The sequence below is a fragment of the Panthera onca genome, chromosome A1 (assembly GCF_046562875.1).
Source record: "Panthera onca isolate mPanOnc1 chromosome A1, mPanOnc1 haplotype 2, whole genome shotgun sequence".
In the NCBI taxonomy this organism is placed as follows: domain Eukaryota; kingdom Metazoa; phylum Chordata; class Mammalia; order Carnivora; family Felidae; genus Panthera; species Panthera onca.
Window position 1 is genome coordinate 94,312,103 of NC_138339.1, and position 23,499 is coordinate 94,335,601.

The 23,499-nt window shown below is 34.9% G+C and overlaps 1 protein-coding gene across 7 annotated transcripts in view; it reads left to right on the top strand.

Annotated features, from left to right (window-relative positions):
- SSBP2 (single stranded DNA binding protein 2) overlaps positions 1–23,499 on the top strand; it is a 307,829-nt gene that overhangs the window by 216,987 nt on the left and 67,343 nt on the right. For all 7 annotated transcript variants that reach the window (XM_078448416.1, XM_060637755.2, XM_078448406.1 and 4 more), the window contains one exon: positions 21,097–21,156. In XM_078448416.1, the coding sequence (XP_078304542.1) occupies positions 21,097–21,156 (60 nt within the window). The remainder of the gene's footprint in view (positions 1–21,096; positions 21,157–23,499) is intronic.

Genomic DNA, 23,499 nt, shown 5'->3' on the forward strand with positions numbered 1-23,499 from the left:
AGATGATAATACTAGCTAACACTTATTAACCACATACTATACGTTATGCTTTGTTCTAAATGTTTTACATATATAAACTCTTAATTCTCGCCATAACCTTAGGTATGAAGTATGTATTATTACTGTTCCTATTGCACAGATGGAAAAACCAAGGCTTGGTAGATAAGTGGCTTGCACGAAGTCAGAAAGTGACAGGGTCAAGATTCAAATCAAGGCTTTGTGGACTTCTGCCACAGAATTTACCTTTTAAAGTTCATAACTGATCATTATTCATAAAATATTTTTAGCTCATTTAATTTTTTTTCCTCATGCTCTCTTTCTTTTGCCAAGGAGGAATTAGAGTTAGTGAATAAATCAGAAGGGTTTATTTACATATAAGAGTTAATAGAAGCTCTCTAAATGGCACTTTTATTTTATTTTATTTTTCAATATATGAAGTTTATTGTCAAATTGGTTTCCATACAGCACCCAGTGCTCATCCCAAAAGGTGCCCTCCTCAATACCCATCACCCACCCTCCCCTCCCTCCCACCCCCCATCAACCCTCAGTTTGTTCTCAGTTTTTAACAGTCTCTTATGCTTTGGCTCTCTCCCACTCTAACCTCTTTTTTTTTTTTCCTTCCCCTCCCCCATGGGTTTCTGTTAAGTTTCTCAGGATCCACATAAGAGTGAAACCATATGGTATCTGTCTTTCTCTGTATGGCTTATTTCACTTAGCGTCACACTCTCCAGTTCCATCCACGTTGCTACAAAAGGCCATATTTCATTCTTTCTCATTGCCACGTAGTATTCCATTGTGTATATAAACCACAATTTCTTTATCCATTCATCAGTTGATGGACATTTAGGCTCTTTCCATAATTTAGCTATTGTTGAGAGTGCTGCTATAAACATTGGGGTACAAGTAAATGGCACTTTTAAAAAGAGGGGTGGGTTGGGAAGGAAGCCAAATACTTCTAGGGTAAAACAAACATGTATAAACCCATACATTTTAATTTTCACGTTTTGTTAAATGAACCATTCTTCTCTTACCTGTCTTGTGCCTGATTCTTGGTAAGAGGAGTTGAAACAGAGTTAACTTTGTTTTAATTATTCCAGTGTGATACATACTTAAGAACTACTACATGCCAGGCACTGTGGTAAGCATCTAAAAATGAGTATGGTAATATGTACCTTCCCAAAGTTCATTGTCTAGCCAGAGGCATTATTAAAAATAAATAACTGTAATATAGCAAGGTATGTGCTGTAACAGACTCAAGTGTAGGGTTCTGTGATAACCTAGAAGAAGAGCTGTTAAGTCTGCCTGAATTGAACCTGGGAGTGGTTTAGAAAACATTTTCCAGGGGTAAAAAACAGAGGAATGATTTTCCAGAAAGTGGAAACAATATAAGCAAAAGTATAAAGGCCTTCAAAAAAGCATATATTGTGGTTAAGGAGAGGGAGACAAGGCACTTAGAGTATAGAAAAAAATGGCTGTAATAAATGAGTGGAGTGTACTCTTAGAGCAAATTAGGAGGCCATCAAACCCAATCTTGGGAGCGTCATTGTCAGGGAAGTATTCTCAAATTAGTAAATGAAATCCAAAGTGGCATCTAAGGATGAGTTAGGCAAAGAGACAAGGAGAGAGGGAAGGAATATCCCAGGAAGAGGGAGAAGAGTTTCCAAAGGCCCAGAGGGGAAAATAGAGAAACTAAATATTAAAAAACAACACAATGGAGCTTAATTGGCTAAAGGGAGAGTAGCTGGTAATGAGGCTCCAGAGGAACCTAGAGGAGCTTGTAGGTCACGTAGGAATTTGAACTTGATTTTAAGGACAGTAATAAACTATTGGAGGATTTGAAGCAGGAGAGAGGCATGTTAATATTTGTACTTTTAGAAAAATCACTCCAGTGTGGCCAGGATTTCTGAAGCCAGGTCTGAAGGTAGGAAGACTACTTAGGAGGCTAGTACAGTGATCCAGGTGGGATTTAATGATGGCCTGGACTAAGAGAGTGGCAATGGGTGTGGAGAGAGATGAACAGATTTAAGAGACAAATAAATGCAAAGGGTATGAGTAAAAGAATTCAAAAATAATACCCTGGTTTCCTTCTCTAACCTGGGCAGATGGGGATTTTGTTTTCTGACATAGAGCCCACAAAACAAGGAGTAGGCTTGAGGTGGGACAGATGAAGTTCCTGTGGGACCTCCAGATAGAGATATCTTTTAGACCAGTGAACATACAGATTTGAAGCCTAAGGCAGTGATCCAGGCTAGAGATAGTCATATTAAGGGCACTTGAGTCCACAGAGGTAGATTAATTATCCAGCAAGAAAGTATAGAATGAGAGAGTAAGAGAGTATGCAACTGAAATCCCAGAACACTAACACTTAAAAGGTAAACAAAGGCAACAGAATTCATTAAAAAGAATGGATGCAAAGGTATCACTTGGTTGACTAGTACGGTAGCCCAGGGAAGAGATCTTGTGACCCATCAAAGAGTAGTGGCAATAAGATTGGAAAGGAAGAAGCAATTCATAGTCATGTTTGATAGGCTTTAGTTGATTAACAAAATTAGGGTTAGAGGAAAAAGGGTTGGAAGATTCAAGGATCGTTCTGAGGTTCCTACTTTGGACCTCTGGAAAGTTTCAATGTCTTTATCTGAGTTAGGAAAGACAGAAGGTAGAAAAAGCTAGATACGTTTGAGTTTGGTATATGTCATTCCCCTTTATCCAGGGAGACCATTCTACCTAATCCCAGATACTCTTTTACCCCATTCAATGGGGTTAATATCCAGTCTCCCTAGGAATACCTCTTTGAAATAATGAATAACTCAAACCATCAAACTTTTAAAAAAGAAATGGGATGTTATCATCTTTTGGTACATATAATGATGGAGTTAGTCTACTCAAATGTTTCCTAAATATCAGCCTTGGTTTCCTACAGTGATTGGTCAGTACTTCAATGTGATCCTGGCCATAATGCTTGTTGTTAATGAAAAGTACTACCTTATGTGAGTAGAAATAACAGCAGACAACCACAATTCAAGCCCAATACCAGTTTCTAATTCAATTCCGAAGAGACATTCAACTCCAAGAATTATCCAGAGTAAGAGAAGAATAGTTTTGAATCCTCATTCTTAGTGAGGAAATGCAAAACTTATTTGGGGTCACCTGGAATGGGACTAAGTTAGGAAAGGATTGAGCCTATTAAATGTAATAAAAAAATGAAACTAAGGAAGGAAGAGGTTGTCATTAGCACATAAAGCACCTGCATCATTAGTTTTGAGTTGTTCTCTATGTGATGATATCGTAAAATTTAGATTAGTGTTTATTTGTGACAGATATTAACATGGTTCATACTTCAACTTTGATATTTTTATTGAAATGGGAGAGCTTCTGTTATTTTGTTGGAGGTCAGTTAAGTAAAATCTAATTGGAATAATAGGTCATGCAAAAGAAAGTATCAATTTAGTAAAATAAAGCCATTTAAAGTAAGATACATATTTATTTAGAGTTTTTTCTCTAAGGAGTAATTGGTATACAGACCCCTATAAATTTTCAAAGTGACCTGCCATGGAACCGGTGAGTGACTTTAGAGCAGCTTTATTTTTTTTTTAATTATTAAAATTTTTTTTTCATGTTTATTTATTTTTGAGAGAGAGGAAGACAGAGCACAAGCAGGGGACGGGCAGAGAGGAAGACACAGAATCCAAATCAGGCTCCAGGCTCTGAGCTGTCAGCACAGAGCCTGACTCAGGGCTCAAACCCAAAAACTGTGAGCTCATGATCTGAGCCAAAGTCAGATGCTTAACCGACTGAGCCACCTAGGCACCCCTGCAGCAACTTTCTTAAATTGGCAAGTCTTGCTACTGGGTCAGAGGGAAGACCATAGAAGCGGCCATTGATCTAACTAGAATTTAGCAGTTTTAGTGGAAGAAAATGTGTTATTGTGGCATGGTATGGGTACACATAGTAGGCACTCAGAATGAGTCTCTACTTTGAGTCTCCTATCCCTGTATTAGAATCTTACTCAAAGTTTTCATTGTATGCTAAGAAATGTTAATTACGTATTGACAGCATCAATCTGCTATTCATTCATTTTCATAGCATTCTTATGAAAAGACAGGCAAAGTTTGATTCCTGCAATTTATTGAATAGGTAGGATTGTTCCTTGAACCAATTAGATTTCCTTCTTGCTTAAATATAACAATCAAAATGGTTTAGTAAAATGCATAAAACAAAACAAAGTTCTTGTTCTTTTGTGTTTAAAAAATTGGACTCTTTGTCACCTTATGAAGTTCTGTAATTTTATAGATTTGAGTAACAAGAAAGCCTTTCTTGTGAATTTATTATAACTTGTGTACCACATTGAAGACAGGGGCATTTTATATTTCAACCAAGAAAATTTGGGGGGGGGGGTGGTGAAAATTCTTTATTTTTCCCTCCTTTCTGGTCTTTACCACAAGAAAACTTTTAAGTAGGAAACTATATCTTGTTTTTTTGTCACTATAACTAAACATATCTTTATCTTTTATATAAAAACATAATCTTTTAATAAGTGCTAATGTAGATATCTTTAAGTATGCAGTTAATGTGGGATATGCTTGTAAATTTTGAACTCTGTAGTCTTTGGTTCATTTTTACCATGTGTGATGTTTTGTTTTGATTTTTATCTTGATAAATTTGCAGTACTGTACTCACTAGATCTTTAGTTTTCTTAACTGAAACAGTTGAAAACGAATAATATATTGATGTTGGGTTATAAATTTAAGACTGTGACATCAATAAGATTATAAATATTTGTTGAAGATAAAGGATACCAAGCAATTTATTTGCAGACTGAGGTGGTCGTCCATATTTTAAAATCTGAATTGATCGCAACTCTGATATGGTAGAAAACATGTTGCAGCAGGTTTGTAAGTCATATTTTGTTTGCCTGCATAATGTTAGCAATGGGAAAGCTGCTTTGCCATCTAGTGGTGGTTTGCAGATGTCTCTTCTGGTTCCGGGTATATTTTCCAAAGGTTCTATTTTTAGCAAGACTGCACTGTAGCAAGCTGACCTAATGCTTTGACATAATAATAACGCAATGAGAAGAATGAAAAATAGAAAGAAATCTTCCCTTTTCTCCATGGTGTTGCTATTGACCTGAAAAAGCTGAATATAAATGACATTCATAAAGCAATGAAGACAAAAACAAAGCTCAGGGTAATACAATATTCTTGATATTTTAAAAGAAAAAGCTTCAAAATGAATAAAAAACTCAGAAAAAAAATAATTATTTAATTTAACGATCTCATGGTCTTGAAACTGAAAAGAAAAGAAACGAAAAGAAAAACACATTTACAAGCCCTTGTTATATGTTTCTTGAGGTGGATATTTAATTTATTTCTGGAGATAAGTCGTGTATTTTGAAGATACCTCTTGGGGCACCTGGGTGGCTCAGTCGGTTGAGCGCCTGACTTCAGCTCAGGTCATGATCTCACAACTCGTGAGTTCAAGCCCCTTGTCAGGCTCTGCGCTGACAGCTCAGAGACTGGAGCCTGCTTTGGATTTTGTGTCTCCCTCGCTCTCTGCCCCTCCTGCACTTGCGCTCTCTCTCTCAAAAATAAATAAACATTAAAAAACGCTTTTTTTCACACTAAGTACACTCATCTGCTGTGCTGTTCCAAACTTCTATACAACTATTCTAACCAGTAGCACCCTTTTTACCCTGTTATTTATACAGAAAGTTAAATAGTCTACATGCTTTCTCAATTCCCTTTTATCATTAACCTTCATATTGTCTTTACTCCCAGTGATTTTCCTTTCCTCTTACCCTTCCTGACCATGGCCGTTTCAGAGTTAGTTTTAGGTAATAATCTAAACCAGGAGAAACTCCCCTTCCCTCTCCCTACGAGTTACAGATAGCATCTCTAATCTTAGATAATGAGCCAAAAAATTAGTATATCTTTTCTTAGTTTGAATCAGTAGGGTACTGAAAATCTCAGGTAGACTTGACTTACTGAACTGCAACACCTAACATTTCCAGTATATATAGTTTAAAAATCCAAATATTAAAAATAGTATTTTTCATAACTAAATACACTGGGATTTGGAGCGTGGAAGTGGGAAGGTTGCTTACTTACCAAAAGTCAAGACATAAAAATTAAGTTTAATTTTATTTTTAAAACACAATTTTGAATCTTTAAAGAACAGAGATTCTAAACATCAAAACTAAAACAAGTCTTTCTCGAATACAAAGATAAAAGGAGCCCAAAAAAATAAAGGTGTCTAATAGCTGCTGGCTTTGATAATGCTTTCCTGCAGTTGTGGTAATAGACCAGGTAATGGCAACTTGTTCTGGCCTCAACTATTAGAACAAATTAAAACTGCTCAGCTTGAGTAACCAAGTAAACTTTTTTTTTAAATCACAGTTTGAAACAACTAAGGATCCTATAGCAGTAACTAGATGAACAGAGAGCAAAGAAGAGTGTATCAGGGCTTCAGAGTTAATCCATGGGTTTCTAGTTAGGAATGAAACTGTTTCCTGTTAGAAACCCTACTGTTTGGGTTTATTTACCAAAATGAATATTTAGGAAAAAGTTAACTTGGCTATCCTAAACCAATGTTGGTTTTCCTTTCGCTTTAATGCTCCTCCTGCTGGCTAAAGGTGTCAGGATATTTTGTGTGAAGCAATAAAATATCATATTTTAAAGTTACATCTGTGATAGCTTATCTGTTTTTCAGCTAATTTGAGATGACGATTTTTCTTTTGAAAAGATCTCATTATTGAAAATCCTTCCTGGAGTGCTTCAGTTTTTATTATAGCTACTTTGGTGTGTGTTGCGGGGGCGGGGGGGGGGGGGCGGGTGAGGATATATAGCAAATTGCAAATATACAAAGGCAGCTTATAACAATTTTAGTTTTTTATTTAATGTTGGTTACAGAAACAAAATGGTCACCGTTCTTTGGGGAATTAAAGATAAGAATAGGTTATTAAATATATTATAAATCCCCTCTATGGGTGGGATAGATTTGTCTTAACTATACATTAGGATGCCTTCAGCCTTTTTAAAAGGTAGCTTCTCACTAGGTGGTGTTCTGAAATAATGTATCGCTATATGAGGAGTTGAAAGATTTTTTCTGTAAAAAGCCAGATAGTAAATATTTTAGCCTTTGGAGGCTTCGAAGTCACAACTACTTAGCTCTGTTGTTGTAGTGTCCTTGTAAGGTAAAAAGCAGCCATGGACACTGTGTAGCGAAACTGTTCAGGGAAACTTTATCTACAAAAACAAGTGGTGGGCCACATTTAGTGGGTAAGCCAAAATTGCCCACTCCTGTTCCATCTGAAAATGGTCACCACTAGATAGCATGTAAGAAACCTAAAAGGTAAAGACTAAGAACAATGTTCTTCCAAGTGTGTTCTTTGTAGTACTCACAAGAGAGTCCTGGAGCCTCCCCAGCTTCCAGTTTGTCAGAATCCTTGGGGATGGGGAGAAGTGGAGCTGGAAATCTTTTGTGGTTTTGTTGCTGTTTGTTTTGAACAGATGAGTCTTACAAACTAAAATTTGAGAACTACTGGCAAAGATGGCTGATGACATATAGCAGCAAACATTTACTACAACTCAAGGAAGTTGGTGGCAGGGGTGAAGGATGAGGGACTGAGGCTGCAGGTACACAGCTCAGTGAGAGGTGGGATCCTAGAGACAGGACTGGGGCTTGTGAGGCTGAGTGCTGTACCAGGGCCAGCTGCAGAGCCCTGGCCTTGGGCCACCTGCGCCCTTATGAATTAAAAAAAAAAAAAAAAGAAAAAAGAAAGAAAAGATAAATAGAAATCCCTGTCCGCATAGAACTTAAAGTCTATTAAAGGAAACGGTAACAAAATAATTATTTTTTTTAAATATGATATATTAGATTGTGATAATGAGGGAGAAAAATGAAACCTAAAAGGAAAATGGGCATTATTGCCAAAGTTTTGGATAAGGTGGTCAGACATATAAGGTCATTATAGGAATTTTGGGCTTTACTCTGAGTGGAGGGTTTTAACAGTCTTATTCTGGCTGCTCTGTTGAGATTAGTCTATAGGAGGGAAGGGGGGAAATGGGGAGACTACAGGGAGATTGCTATGTTCTGGACTAAGGTAGTAAGAGTGGTGAGAAGTGGTTGGATTCCAGATATATTTTCAAGCTTGAGCCAACAGATACTGGTGATGGTTTGGATATGTGTTGTGAGAGAAAAAGACTACAAGGGTGACTACAAGGCTTTTGACCTACTCATATGGAAGAATGGAGTTGACATTTACTGATGTAAATCAAATTTCAAGAGGAGGTATGAGGGAGAATACTGAAACTTAATTTTGAACTTGTTAAGACTAAGATGGCTATTAGGAGATTCAGGAGATGTTGAGTAGGGAACAGAATATCAGTCTGCAGTTTTATGGTTCAGGCTTGGACTAGAGTCATTTAGGAGTTATTAGCATGTGGATAATATTTAGAGCTCTGAGCCTGGAAGAGAACACCAAGATAGTATAGATGGAGACAAGAAGGTCTACAATGGAACTAGATCACTCTAATGTCAAGAAGCCGGGGAGATGAGGAGGGAGCAGTGAAGAAAAATGAGAAGGAGAAGTCCAAGAGATGAGAAAACCAGGTAATGTGGTATCCTGGAAGCCACATGGAGAAAATGTTTCAAGGGGAGGAATATTCAGCTGTGCCAAATGCTACTGATAGTTTAAATTAGTTGAAGACTGACAATTGACCATTGAATTTTAACAAGGAGATAATTTGTGGCCTTGATAAGGCCAGTTTCAGTGTAGTGATGAGCATGAAAGCCTGATAAAAGTAGATTCAGGATAAAGTGGGAAGACAGAAAGGGGAGACAGCAAGTGTGCCCAACATTGAGTTTTGCTCTAAAGGGAAAGGAAGAGATGATGCTGTAGTTAGAGCGAGAAGTCGGGAGGCCAAAGAAATGCTGCTGGGAGTGAAGTGTTGGCTATTATAAACTGTTCATCCCTGCCGAGGAACAAAGAAAACAGCTCTGCTGGTGCCTGTGAGAAGAGCATATAGACTATTGCGAGGTATCATCCATTACCCCCAGCAAGCTGGTGTAATCTTGAGTTGAAGATAGAATGCCAGGGAATAGACTAATCGGAGCAGTAGGATGCTTTTCAGAGAAAGTAAAATAGAATTAATTGTTTGCAGTGCTTGCAAATGTGAATGCTACCTGTTATCTGTCATTTTAATATTCTATAATAGATTGTAGATACTTTGGCATCAGTAAATATATTTTCCAGTTGAATTTGTCTTATCAGTTTTGTGTACATATATCTATATAAGGGTTGTACATAAAAATGTATATTTTAAATTGGAGATGGAGAAAAAACTTTGTGTAGTTTGAATTTTCTCATAGTGCTTACTTCTATAGATTTTAGCATTAGTCACACTAACTAGAGTAAGCTCTACTTTCAAAACAGACTTTCTGATGCATTAACAATTCCTGTAAAAACCTGTTGTGTAGAAAGACTATTTTAAATAGTTTAGACATGAATTGAGAATAGAGATTTTATGTTTATAAGTAAGTAACCAAGTGAATATGAGAGTATCATTTCATTTTTAAAGAAAGCAAATATATATATATAATTCGCCACTTGTATTAGAAGACCAAGGTTATAGGTCAGTTTGTTTAACAAACACTGTTATTGCTACTTGAGAATTTGAAAAGACTACTGCTTGATCAGTGGAAATGTCCCTACCATATTATCAGAAGAATAAGAACGAACTAGCTAATTTCTTTCCCCTTTCTTTCTTTCTTTCTTTCTTTCTTTCTTTCACAATGGTACATTAAGGTATATTAAAGTACCTCTCTCCTATACTGTCATGTGAAGCAAATTTACCTGTAAGTATGAATATAAAATAGGGGAAAGGAAGAAGGGAATCCTTTGGCATTCTTCAATGAAAAACTATGAGTGGTTTTGAAAAATGATTGCTTTAGCTTCTTTTTTGATGGAGTCAGTGTGATACTTTATCCTAAATTATAAATCCTAAATTTATATACATATAAATATGTATTTTCATACCCATAGTGTCATTTTTTAAATATACTAATATGGGTTGATCTGTCAGGGACTTTAGTTTGTAGCAGGAGGCAGTACAGAGCCAGATTTAGCTTATGTAGGACTCCAGCTACTTGCCTCACAGACACACACACACACACACACACATAAAAGTGTGTCTGTATGTATTTGTGAATATAAACTGATCTAAAACAAATTATTAAAGTTTTTTGAAAAATGTTGTCAAACTTTTATAGACCAGCAGACAGCATGGTCCCCTTTCAGAATCCAGAAGTCCATTGCCACACACCTCTAACATAGGTAATGAAGGGTTGAAAAATAGTCTCATCTTCTTGAAAAGGCCCATAATGTAAGTGAGCAATTTTTATGCTTAGACTAAATCCATATTAAAAGAATCAACCTGCTTATAATTCTGTGCTGAATTGGATTAGCCTTGCCAAAATAGCATCTAGAAAACTGGATCTGGTAATACTTTACAGTTATTTTATATGAGTTATTTTAATTAAGTGTTGATGATGATAGAATATCTAAGATGTATGGGAGATAAGCTACATATTTATGCTTATCAGCAGAATGCACTAGCACAAGTATGTCATTTTGTGAGCTAAATTAGTTTAATACTGGTTGGAATTAAAATGTGTTAATCAAGAGTATCTTATCCACTGGGGTGTCAGTAATGTCTGATGGAGGTTTTTATGGAAAACAGAAAAGAAACTAAACAAATTAAGATATATGAATTGTAAAGTAACTTTGACGAAATTCATTTGATGTATAATTTATGCTTCATTACTTTTCTACAGAAAACTCATGAAGCATCTCATGGAATTATAAGAATTGAAATATGTGAACACTTTTACTATATGAAAGATGGCTGTAGTGAAATACAGAAGTCACAACCCTAATGGTTATTCAAAATAATAATCTCAGTATTATTTATTTTTGATAGCTCATGACTTTAGGAAAGTTAGAATTAAGATAAAAATTTACTTCTGAGTCAGTTAAGTGTCAGACCCTTAATATTGGCTCAGGTCATAATCTCATGGTTCCTGAGATCCATGAGATCATGAGTTCCAGCCCCACGCTGGGCTCCCGTGCAGATGGTGAGGATCCTGCTTGGGATTCTTTCTCTTTCTGCCCCTTCCGTGCTCTCTCGCTCTCTCTCTCAAAAATAAATAAACTTTAGGGGCGCCTGGGTGGCGCAGTCGGTTAAGCGTCCGACTTCAGCCAGGTCACGATCTCACGGTCCATGAGTTCGAGCCCCGCGTCGGGCTCTGGGCTGATGGCTCGGAGCCTGGAGCCTGTTTCTGATTCTGTGTCTCCCTCTCTCTCTGCCCCTCCCCCGTTCATGCTATGTCTCTCTCTGTCCCAAAAATAAATAAAAAACGTTGAAAAAAAAAAATTAAAAAAAAAAATAAATAAACTTTAAAAAAAAAGATAGAGATTTACTTGTAAGTAAAATATGGAATGGCAAAGTAGAGAAATCTACGTAGGAAAGTTGTATACAGTAAAGAGAACTAAATTAATTAAAAAATAGACACAGAATGAGTAAAAAGTAATATTTAGTGTTTAAAAGAATGTTTATTCTTTGGATAAAATAGTATAGTGAACATGTTTTTTACTACCTTTCCAGAAGTATAAAAAATAATTATAACCTACTTTATTTATCATTTCTAAAAGTTTTGTTTCCGAGAAGTTTTTTCCTTGAAAGATTCTAGAATAATTTTCATGTCATAAAATTGTGTCTTACTCCCTTTGTCTGCTTAAAACAGTGCATTAAAAATAGAAGAAGAAAGATTAAATCTGTCTAAAGCCATATCTTCACAGGACCAAGTGAGCAACATATTTGGTCTTTATGTAATTAATATAATATTTTTTCTGTCTATATGTAACTTTGCGTCTTTTGTTATTGCCTAAAAATAGTGATAGAAGCAAATTACTCCTTGGCAAATAACCATTTTCTTACAGATTTTTGGACTAATGGTTATGTGCTAAAAACAATATGATATTAAGAAGGTAGAATGTTAAATGTTCTTACTCAAATGCTGAGCTTTTCCTTAGTGGGAAAAAAATCTGTATGCTTAACCATGTTGTTTCTGAGACCTGAGAATTATCACTCTTTGAATATATTTCAGTCTAGAAAGAGGAGGTAAGGTTCTCTGTATAAACACAGCACTGTATGAGACAGCTGAAAAATGAACTGCAAATGAATTGTTAGCAGTTCTCAAGGCTGGTCTGAGCTTCAGGAAAAGTTCAATTAAGTCACCACAGTTTTGTTCTGTTTTGTTTGTTTTGCCAAATCATATGTAAATTAACCTGATATCCTTTTATACCAAAAACTGGCAACTAAATACTGCTAGCCTATAAAACTAAGAAACATTATTTTTAACCCTGACACCCAGAAACAGTAAAAGAAACCTGAAAGTGATAGGAGGGAGTAAAAGGCCTTATTAGTCATCTAAATTATAAATTCTCTTAGATGTTGATAGGGATATTGTAATTATAATGTAGTATCTTGTTGGGGTCAACACTTTGCTCCTTACCTGTCCTCTGGAAAATATAAATTATCCTATTTAATCAAGCAGAATTCTCCCCTCTAATTTATAACTATGTTCTCACTAGACAAAGCAGATATACTGTGCTAATACTGTGGCTTACTGTTTACATTGTCAATAGATATTGTGTATTTAAAAAATTTTTTTTAACGTTTATTTATTTTTAAGAGAGAGAGAGAGAGAGAGAGAGAGAGCAGGGGAGGGGCAGAGAGAGAGGGAAACACAGAATGCAAAGCAGGCTCCAGGCTCTGAGCTGTCAGCACAGAGACCAACGTGGGGCTTGAACTCATGCACTGTGAGATCATGACCTGAGCCAAAGTTGGATGCTTAACCAACTGAGCCACCTAGGTGCCCCAATATTATCTATTTTTAACAATACACATTGGTCAGGGGAGATTTTACACAAGGGAACGAAACTTTATTTTGTGCTGGTTTTTAGTCTTCCATCAATGTTGTTCATTCTTTTAGTCAATGAACCAGCTATGGAACCAACCAAATATTTACTGAATGCAGCTCTGTGCGTTCTCTCTTAGAATGTGCTAACTGCTTCCTTTCCTTTCTCATGAACCTCACTATAAGTTATCATATTATAATGAACAGTTTGATTCTAATGGTGATACGCTTCTAATCATTCCACATCCATTTATCACCATTCCCCACTCATCTTCTATTCCCTTTTGGCATGTGACTTAAAAACATTAATAAGTGCAGTCAAGACAACATATATTATCAAAACCCTACCAAAAGTATTTAAGAAAAGAGAGCTAGAGGTTACTAAATTTATTTTATTTCACTTGTTGCATTGCTTTTAGTTCAGTGAATCAAGAGCACATGCTAATTAGTGCTTTGTATGCAAATAAACTTACTTACCTGAAATACCACTGCCTTTTCAGCTTTTCCTGGTTGAGTGGTAACTAGCAAGAGTAAAGAATTCTGCATTAAGTGAATGGTAGCACCATTGCTGGGGGGCCAAGGAGAAAGTGCCAAGTCAGGCAGTTTATTTATGGTCACCGGGTTGTATGTGTACCTGCCTTCATTCTGTAAAGGTATTACTGGAACTGTTTTCTCTGTAAGAAAACTAAAATGGCAGGTAAAAAACTAGGTCTTTGGTTTTCTTTACAGAGTAAGGAGGCTGATCTAGTAAACTCTAAAAAGTACAACTTTGTGCTATAAAGTGTGTCAAAAAGTTACATTCAAATAAAATTTGATAAGTCAGATTTTATTATAATTGTACAATAGAAAGCTTATAAAACTTCCATTGAGTAATTTTGTGAAGAAGTCACTGTTTGAGTATTCATTTTTTAAATATTTTTAAGTTCATATTTTCTTAAACTTGGTAATTGTTTCTTTGTATTTTAAAAAGATACTATTTCTTTCAAAATTATAAGCAAATCTTACATGAATAATTTTGTCCTAAAAATTTTCAGTTATTTTATGTTAGATAAGTCCTGTAAAATTGTATGTTTTAGAACAATCTTCAGAAGAGCAATCTAACTTCCAGGTAGTATGAGGAAAGAGAAAGAGCTGGTTTCTTCTAATTCTTGTTCTAAATGTTACATTTGTCCATTCCAAAGAAATCAGTATTATCTTCCCTTTGTCACTGATTTTTTGTAAATTATGGTTTGAAAATAAAATATAGTATACAGAAAAATTGTATAAAGAAAATAGTATGTAGTATATATAGTATATAAATGGTACACAGAGAATGCTTAAGTGGGATTTTAAAGACACTCATTTTTAATGATTTTAAATTTTCTTTATTATCAGTTTATTCTCAAAGACTAATATTTAAAGAGTTTCTAAAGCCATTCTGAAATATTTAAAATAAGATATAAGGTGATTTATGTATCAATTACACCTCAGTTTTAAGGATTCTTGTGAATACCAGTTTTATTTTATGGATTAATTTCCCTAGCATTAAGATAATGACTTGCTCTACTATGGTTTTGTGTTCTTTCCTCTGAAGTGGATTTCCTTCACACCAGGGCACACATTATACTACAGTGTACTGAATCCTCTATGATGATGGTGTGAACAAAGTGCTGAAGAAATAGAAGGAAAGTCTTGATTTTTAAACTGACCCTTGGGGGATTACTAGAAATTTACTTGACAGAGAAAGAATACATGGTAATTTCAAGAAGGAGAGAATATTCTGGTGTTGAAAAGTCATATGTATGTTTTCTAAAAACTATTAAAATATTAGAAAATATTATGGTGAGGGGTGCCTGGGTGGCTCAGTCGGTTAAACGTCCAACTTCGGCTCAGGTCATGATCTCACAGTTTGTGAGTTCGAGCACCATGTCGGGCTCTGTGCTGACAGCTCAGATTCTGTCTCTCTCTCTTTCTCTGCCCCTCCCCCACTCACACTCTGTCTCTCTCAAAAATAAACATTAAAAAAATTTTTTAAAGGAAATATTATACTAACAGATGGTAGTTGCACTTGTGAGCACAATATAATGTATAAACGTGTTGAATCACTATGTTGTACACCTGAAACTAATGTAACATTGTATGTCAACTATGCTCAAATACGCTTAAAACTATACTCAAAAAATAAACAAATATTTTTAAGTGTTTGTGCAGAGAGAGAGAGAGAAAGAGAGCACATGTGCACAAGCAAGGAGGGGCAGAGAGATAGGGGAGAGAGAATCCTAGGCAGACTCCATTCTGTCAGCACAGAGCTTATTGCTAGGTTCAGTTTCACAAACTGTGAGATCATGACCTGAGCCCAAATCACGAGTTGGACGCTTAACCAACTGAGCCACCCAGACACCCCTTACCATATATATATTAAAAGAACTTAGGGCTTAAGTGGTTCTTATCTTAGCACCTGTAATTTCAGGACAGGTAAATAAAACAATTCCATTGGGGACACTTGGCACCTTCAGAGAAGCAAAGAATCAGACTGAGCAATCTAACTTCCAGGTAGTACGAGGAAAGAGAAAGAGCTGGTTTCTTCTAATTCTTAGGGAATTGTGATAGAGCACTAGGGTTTATGAAAGATCAAATAAGAGAGGCAGACTACCCTCCACTAGCAGAAAGGGCAAAGAATAAAGGAAAATCTCTCTTTTAGGGAGGCAGAAGTTTAAAATTCCATGAATAATTCTTGATATAATGGATAATAGTAATCCTTTAAGATTGAGTGACATTCATTCTGAAATAAATTCTGATTCTCAATGATATGATCTTTACTTAGGGGAAATGAACTGGACTTGGTTGGTATTTCTATTGGAGGGTTGTTTTTGTTTTGTTTTGGTTTTTTCCTCTTCTCTTAGTCAACAAATTTTATTGATTTTTTGGATTTGTGCATGCATGCTTTTATTCCTTTTACTTTGAGTTATTGCATTCTTTCTGGGAAGATAGCTGAAACATGTAGAAAGGAGGGTTTATGCCTTTATGGAAATGTAGTTTCCATATGTCAGAATACTAACAGTGGTACTCATTATATCTTGTGTTATAAAGAACCTGACTGTGTGAGTTTTGCCTAATTTGGAAAACTTTTTAAAACATAGCCTTGACTTTGATTCACTCATAGCACTACATGTTCTATCAAGCAAGGATGATGTAATATGACTTCTGAGTGAAGGCACCAGATTGAAATACTATTTTTTGTGGGTTTTCACTGGTACTTGCCATTTGGTGAAGAGAACATTCTACTTCTTTAAATTAGTGGACTAATAGAGAAAACAGTTTTTCCAGAAAATTGTTTTCCTACTAATTATAATAGTAGAACCTTAAAAATTCTAATCAGAGAGCAGTGATCGTCATCTGCTTTGTTCACTCATATGTCCAACGACTTAGTCCATTACTGCCTTTGTAGGTATTTAATATATATTTGTTGAATAAAAGAATCACTAGTATACTTTTTAATTGATAAGTTGAGTTTTTTTTTATTCTTCCAATGGGCCTTTGATCGGAACCAAATGCATCCTTCTCTTTTGGAGTATTTTTTTTCTTTATGTTTTCCTTTTCTCTGGAAAGCATAGGAATAAGTTTCTCCAGCTCCTTGATGAAGATGGTTTGTGAGTTGTGCCCATCCCACCCCTACACATTTCAAATATTTGTAGCTATTTGCAATATAGAAATCTGTATACTTAAGGGTAATGCTGGAAATAACAGAATAATGGAGTTTTGTTTTTCTTTTTAATTTTCTATGGGACTTTAGAGATTATCTAGTCCAACTCTCTCATTTAAGATGGAGAAAATTAAAGGCCGAAGATTTTTTAGCTCAGGGCCCCTCTGCTAATTAGTGTTACTACAAAACTAGAACCCAGTCCCCTGACTCCCAAATGTTTTTTTTCACACACCTTATAAATAGCCTTTTGAAGGTGAAGACCTTTTCCATTTAAAATATTGATTCACCATCATGACATCTTCAAGCAAATATCTTAATGCCCAAACTATTAAAAAAAAAAAAAACAACTTTCTCCCCCAAGTAAAAGTATTTCATAGCCAAAAATTCTTTTCAAAAACCTGTTCTTCCCAGACTATTCATGCAGAGAGTACTAACATGTCTGTCAGTAGATATACTCTATAGTATCAGTAGGCAATCTCTTATATCAATAATTTAAACTTGTTTTCATATCTTGAATTGTATTTGCAAGGAAATTGGCTTCTGAATACTGGAGTACAAATATTATTACAATATTCTCAGTTGCTAATATGCAAACTCTTTGGGGTTCAGTTGCTGTGTCTCTGTCTCAACAAGCAGGCAAGTGAGGACCTGTGTGTTTAACTAGATAACTTAAGGTAAGGATCAATCTGAATATTAAGAGCTTATGTTATAACAGCACTAATTTGATATCAAAGGTACTCTACCCATAGCAGTCTTTGTATTTTAAGTAAAAGTAGTAGATTTTTATCTCAACTAGCTTTTTTGTCATTTTTGCTTTAAGTGGATTGTTATTGATTAGAATTTATAAATGGTTTTCTTTTCTTTTTTTCCAAAAACACCTGTAAATTTGAACTTGGAGGAGGAGGGCATGCATAAGAACTAAATTAACTAAAGAGAGAATCTTTTTCTCTCCCAGTCTCATTCTGTAGAGATTTGTAGGTTCCTAGGTACCACATGCACTCCCTGTCCTCAGTAGTCTCTTGATGGGTCCTTACAGTCAGATAGGAGTGTTTGACAGTCCCATTAAAATACACTGTTTCATAGTACCATTGATGAGAGAAATTCCTCTTTTCAGATAGTCCATTAAATTAACACTATAACATCATTTTACATTTGGACCAATATGCAAATCTCAAATGCTCTATTTCAAGTAAGGTACATCTCAATTTTTTCCTCAGTATTTGATAGTTAGTAATATTTTTAACATAATTTCTACCTCGTATTCCATTTCAAAGTGAATGTAATAGACAGGAATCATCAGTAACCTATTTTTATTTCTCCATGTCTCAAAAAGTAAATTGATAAACTTTGGATTCATGAGTATGTCATAAAACATCACTTTGTGAAAGAAAGGCAAACATTCCAAAACCAATGACACAATACTTAATTTCCTAGTTTTTAAAATTAGTCCAGAATTTAAAAGGCAGTTCCATAAATGAAATTGGGTGATTAGAAATATAGTAGAGGGTGTGTGAGTATTGGGATAAGCTTCTAGTTGGCAGTATAGTTAACTAACTAATTCAATTTAGAGTAGAGTTTAGAAAGGATTAAAGAGAAACAGCCTTGGGGCGCCTGGGTGGCTCAGTCGGTTAAGCGGCCGACTTCGGCCCAGGTCATGATCTCGCGGTCCGTGAGTTCGAGCCCCGTGTTGGTCTCTGTGCTAACAGCTCAAAGCCTGGAGCCTGTTTCAGATTCTGTGTCTCCCTCTGACCCTCCCCCATTCATGCTTTGTCTCTCTCTGTCTCAAAAATAAATAAACGCTAAAAAAAAAAAAAGAGAAACAGCTTTGATCAAATATGTGAAAACTAACATTATTGAAATGTTGAAATTGGAATACCCACTTTGTCACCAGAGGTGACAATAATACCTGAATAAACCAATATTTCTGTCCATTTAAAATAATCTCCTGATTAACATAGAAGATTAAGATGTAAGAATATATGATAATTGTATGATTAACATATAAGAACACAGTAATAAAAAAAAACTGAATTGCTTGTTTAACTCTAAAGTTCCTCTTGTTGGAAATTATTATTTCCAACAATTACTATTTCTTGTCAAAATTATCTAAAATAAAATCTTCCAAGAGATATTATAGAAGTAGTCTATACAGCATTAACTTGTTAGGATTTTATTTTTCAGATGCTGCTTTTTAAAATAACCTGCTTTTATTTTATTTTTTTTTCAATATGTGAAGTTTATTGTCAAATTGGTTTCCATACAACACCCAGTGCTCATCCCAAGAGGTGCCCTCCTCAATACCCATCGCCCACCCTCTCCTCCCTCCCACCCCCCATCAACCCTCAGTTTGTTCTCAGTTTTTAGGAGTCTCTTACGCTTTGGCTCTCTTCCACTCTAACCTCTTTTTTTTTTTTCCTTCCCCTCCCCCATGGGTTTCTGTTAAGTTTCTCAGGATCCACATAAGAGTGAAACCATATGGTATCTGTCTTTCTCTGTATGGCTTATTTCACTTAGCATCACACTCTCCAGTTCCATCCACGTTGCTACAAAGGGCCATATTTCATTTTTTCTCATTGCCACGTAGTACTCCATTGTGTATATAAACCACAATTTCTTTATCCATTCATCAGTTGATGGACATTTAGGCTCTTTCCATAATTTGGCTATTGTTGAGAGTGCTGCTATAAACATTGGGGTACAAGTGCCCCTATGCATCAGTACTCCTGTATCCCTTGGGTAAATTCCTAGCAGTGCTATTGCTGGGTCATAGGGTAGGTCTTAAAATAACCCTGCTTTTAAAATGTAGCCAAGAACTGCAGGTTCAGTTTCTAAAATGTTTATAGAAAATACATTATAAATGTGGAATTTAATTATGTAAAATACTAAAGATTTGGCTTGCCCAAGCTTTTGTTAAATTGATCCTTAATTTATATTACTTCATTCTTAATACATTACTTCATGATATGCAACCATTTAGAGTGGATAATTTACTTATGTTACATGAAGTAATAATCTTGAATTTAAATAAATTATATAGTGTGATGTAAGTAGACAAAATTATAGAATTTTTCTATAGAAATGAAATTTTGAATAATTTTAGGAATACACTGAAAAATTTGATACACATAAACTTTGAAAAATTTGGTGCCCATATCTGAGTGATCAAAAATATTCATCCACTCATTGTTGGAATGATATTTTTAGGATATTTTTCAGACATTTTTTGAACTGGATGGAGTCAACATATCTTACCAGAATCTGATTTATCTAACAAGATAAACTGCCTTGAGTTTTAATATAAGACCATTTTTTTCTTTCTTTTAAATACACAGCTCATAATCTGCTAAGCTTAAAATATGCAAATAAATTATTTCAACTTTAAAATTTATAATCTATTTTGAATTATAACAAACACTTGAGAAAGGAGAGGCAAAGCTCTTTTTAACCACAAAGGACATATGAAAAAGAAATTTCTTTACCATTTTAAAAAGCCACCAAAAAAAAAAAACGGTAAAAAATTTGGCAACTTTAAAATTATTAAAGGAAATTGATAACCAAACTGGATAATTCAGTCCAAACTATATGTTCAGAACCCAATTTACAGAATGATATAGCCAATAAGCCTGTTCCTGAAGTCTTTGCTAAGATTCAGTTGCCTAAATCTCCTAATCTTTTTTTGCCAATTAAATGTCATTATCTTAATAAAATTCACATTAAAAAAATTTTTTTGCTTTAGTCATCTTTTTTTAATGTTTATTTCTGAGAGAAAGGGAGAGTGTTAGTGGAGCAGAGGCAGAGAGAGAGAGGGAGACAGAGGCTTGGAATCAGACTTTGCGCTGAAAGCAGAGAGGGCCTCATAGGGGCTCGAACTCATAAATCATGAGGTCATGACCTGAGCCGAAATCAAGAGTAGGACACCTAACTGACCAAGCCGCCCAGGAGCCCCAGCTTTACTCATCTTTGATGTTTTTTTGTTTTTGTTTTTGTTTTTTTTTTAAGTTTATTTATTTTTGAGACAGAGAGAGACAGAGCATGAATGGGGGAGGGTCAGAGAGAGAGGGAGACACAGAATCTGAAGCAGGCTCCAGGCTCTGAGCTGTAAGCACAGAGCCCGACGCGGGGCTCGAACTCACAGACCATGAGATCATGACCTGAGCTGAAGTCGGAAGCTCAACCGACTGAGCCACCCAGGCGTCCCTCATCTTTGATGTTTTTATGTTTTCTTTGGGAAATGTTCTAGATATTCTACAAAATAAAAAAACAGGACAGTAATTTTTCTTAAAAGAGTTTATTCTACTGAAAGCAGCCACATAGGGAAATAAGTTGACTTATGTTTTGTATAATTCTCAAATTCTTTAAAACAGTTTATTTTCAGATCTCTATTTTACATTGTGTCATTTATGTTTTGTTTTATTTATTTATTTGTTTTACTTCAATAGCCTTTTATGTCACCTCGGTACCCTGGAGGTCCAAGGCCCCCATTGAGGATACCTAACCAGGTAAGATTCGTGTGCTACTTAAGTTTCTGAGTTTTGTTGTTGTTATTGTTATTGTTTTTAAGATTCAATAAAGATCTTGAAAATTTCGTGAATATTTCTTACCTATAAAAACATTAAATTATTCTTTCTCTATCCCATTTAATGCTACTTCTAGTAACATATAATCTATTTCAAAAATTGGCAAACTACTGTCCATATGTTGACTGACTGTTTTTGTAAATAAAGTTTTATTGAAAAATAGCCATGCTCTTTCATTCATGTATTGTCTGTGACTTCCTTTACACTGCAGTAACAGATTTTTAAGTGGTCAGATATTTACTATCTGGATCTTTACAGAAAAAAAGTTTGTTGAACCTTGGAGTCTACTCTATACCCTGAACTTAATTGTATATGTATGTGTGTGTGTTTGTGTGTATGTAATTTTGGTAAATGCTAAATACCTTTATTTAAAGATGGTAATAAAATTTTCTATAGAATGAACATACTTTGGTTTATTTTTGTATAATATGCTCTCAACATCATGGTTGCACTGCATCAGTTTTGCCCAAATATAGTGATCTCAGGTATATAAATACCTGCTTCTGGAAGGGTTAGATCTATTAATAAATAAATTGTTAGCAATAGATCTTCCAACTTTTTTTACCTACTAGAGCTCTGCGATTTCATAAGCTTTTATCCTTACATAGTTCTTTTATCAATACCGTAAATACTTATTTGCTAAAGAGAATAATGCACAGTTTTTACTTGAAAGGAGTTTATAGTTTAGTTTCAGGATACAGAACATGTGCATTTACATAACACAAGAAGAAATTAAATGCCTAATTTTATGGAATAGTTATGTCAAGATAATTGTTTTGTTACTTTCTTTAATTCTGTTATTGTATACCTCAGCATTTTCCACAATCTAAAGTAAACCCTGTTATTCCAGAAAATTCTTTTTCATTCTTACTCTCTTTCTGTCTCCACTTCCTTTCTGACCAAAAATACAACAAAGTTGTGCTTACTAACATATTTCATAGCAACAAAGTTCTGCTTCTCCTCTACTAACTCTTACTGAAATTATGCTGTGTCCTTGAAGTGTCCCAGTTTGCTGTTTTTTTTCTGCTTTTAGTGCACAGCAAGGAGTGCCAGCACCCACATCCACCCCCGAGGGAGAACTTGAAGCAGGCAGTGGTGCTGGATGATCTCATGGTTATAGTGCTGGGAGGCCTCACATTAGCAGCTGGAGGAGTTTTTTCCTTCAGACTGAATCTGCATTCAGTACATAGGGCCAGGGAAACACGGCATGAAATAGGAAAAGGAAGTGCACAGATGCCAAGTGTTCTAACATATGGAGATTTTATTTTCTCTGTGGGTGAACCTATGTATATTGACAGTCAAATCCCCTTATATAGGTGCCCGAATCTTTTAAATTTCCTTCTAAAGGATGGAAAGTTGTATCTTTCATTGGGGTCTTCATAATGTTTCAGACATCCCATCCATAGCTTTGTATGTTATATAGATCTAAGAGGTTCCTGAAAATGTGAATTAGGGAAACGTGAATTTCTTGTACCAAGTATGTTATCAGAAATTTTGACTTCATATATTCTGTATCAATGATGAAATTCTTAAGGGATTATTGCTTTCGCATCCATTTGACATTGTTGAAATGCCTGCCATGTCTAACATACAATGCTAGGTTCCATATGTACAGAGACTTATATAATGAAAAACATACTTTGTGAAAGAGGAATAAGTTGTGGAATTGTAAACCTAGACTGAATTTGTTTTTAAGAACAAGTATAGAATGCTTTTGGATTTATTAGAATGTTTTAAAAATTTAAAGATAATAAAGAATTATCATACAGGCTCTTTTTCCTCAAGAATCTTAAAGTCTTTACCTAAGTGTTTTTTAAAATAATTGTACTCATATCTGAGTGGCTCTTTTTTGTCTACTCATCCCCCCCCCCACATTTATATAGTTAAACTTTATTAATTCAAACATCTATCTTCCAAATTTATAATTTTACATTTATACTATTTTAAAAAGAATTTTCTGAGCAAATTAATTGTGTTAATAGTGTAAACATAATGTTTTACAAAATGTTGAACCTAGTTAGGAGCATGACCTTTCCAAGCAACAGAATGTTTCTTCAATTTCTTTACATAGTCATTAACGTAGAATCAGAAAAACCATATTTGGTGATTAATTGGAATGTTGCATATAAAAACAACACAAATATGTTTTTTATTTCATCTTCATTTAAAATGATCATAAACTAATTAAAATTTGTTTTATTGATAGATTATATCTAAGAAAATAAAAAGTGAAATACTCTTCAATGGTGTTGGCTAGTCATTTTG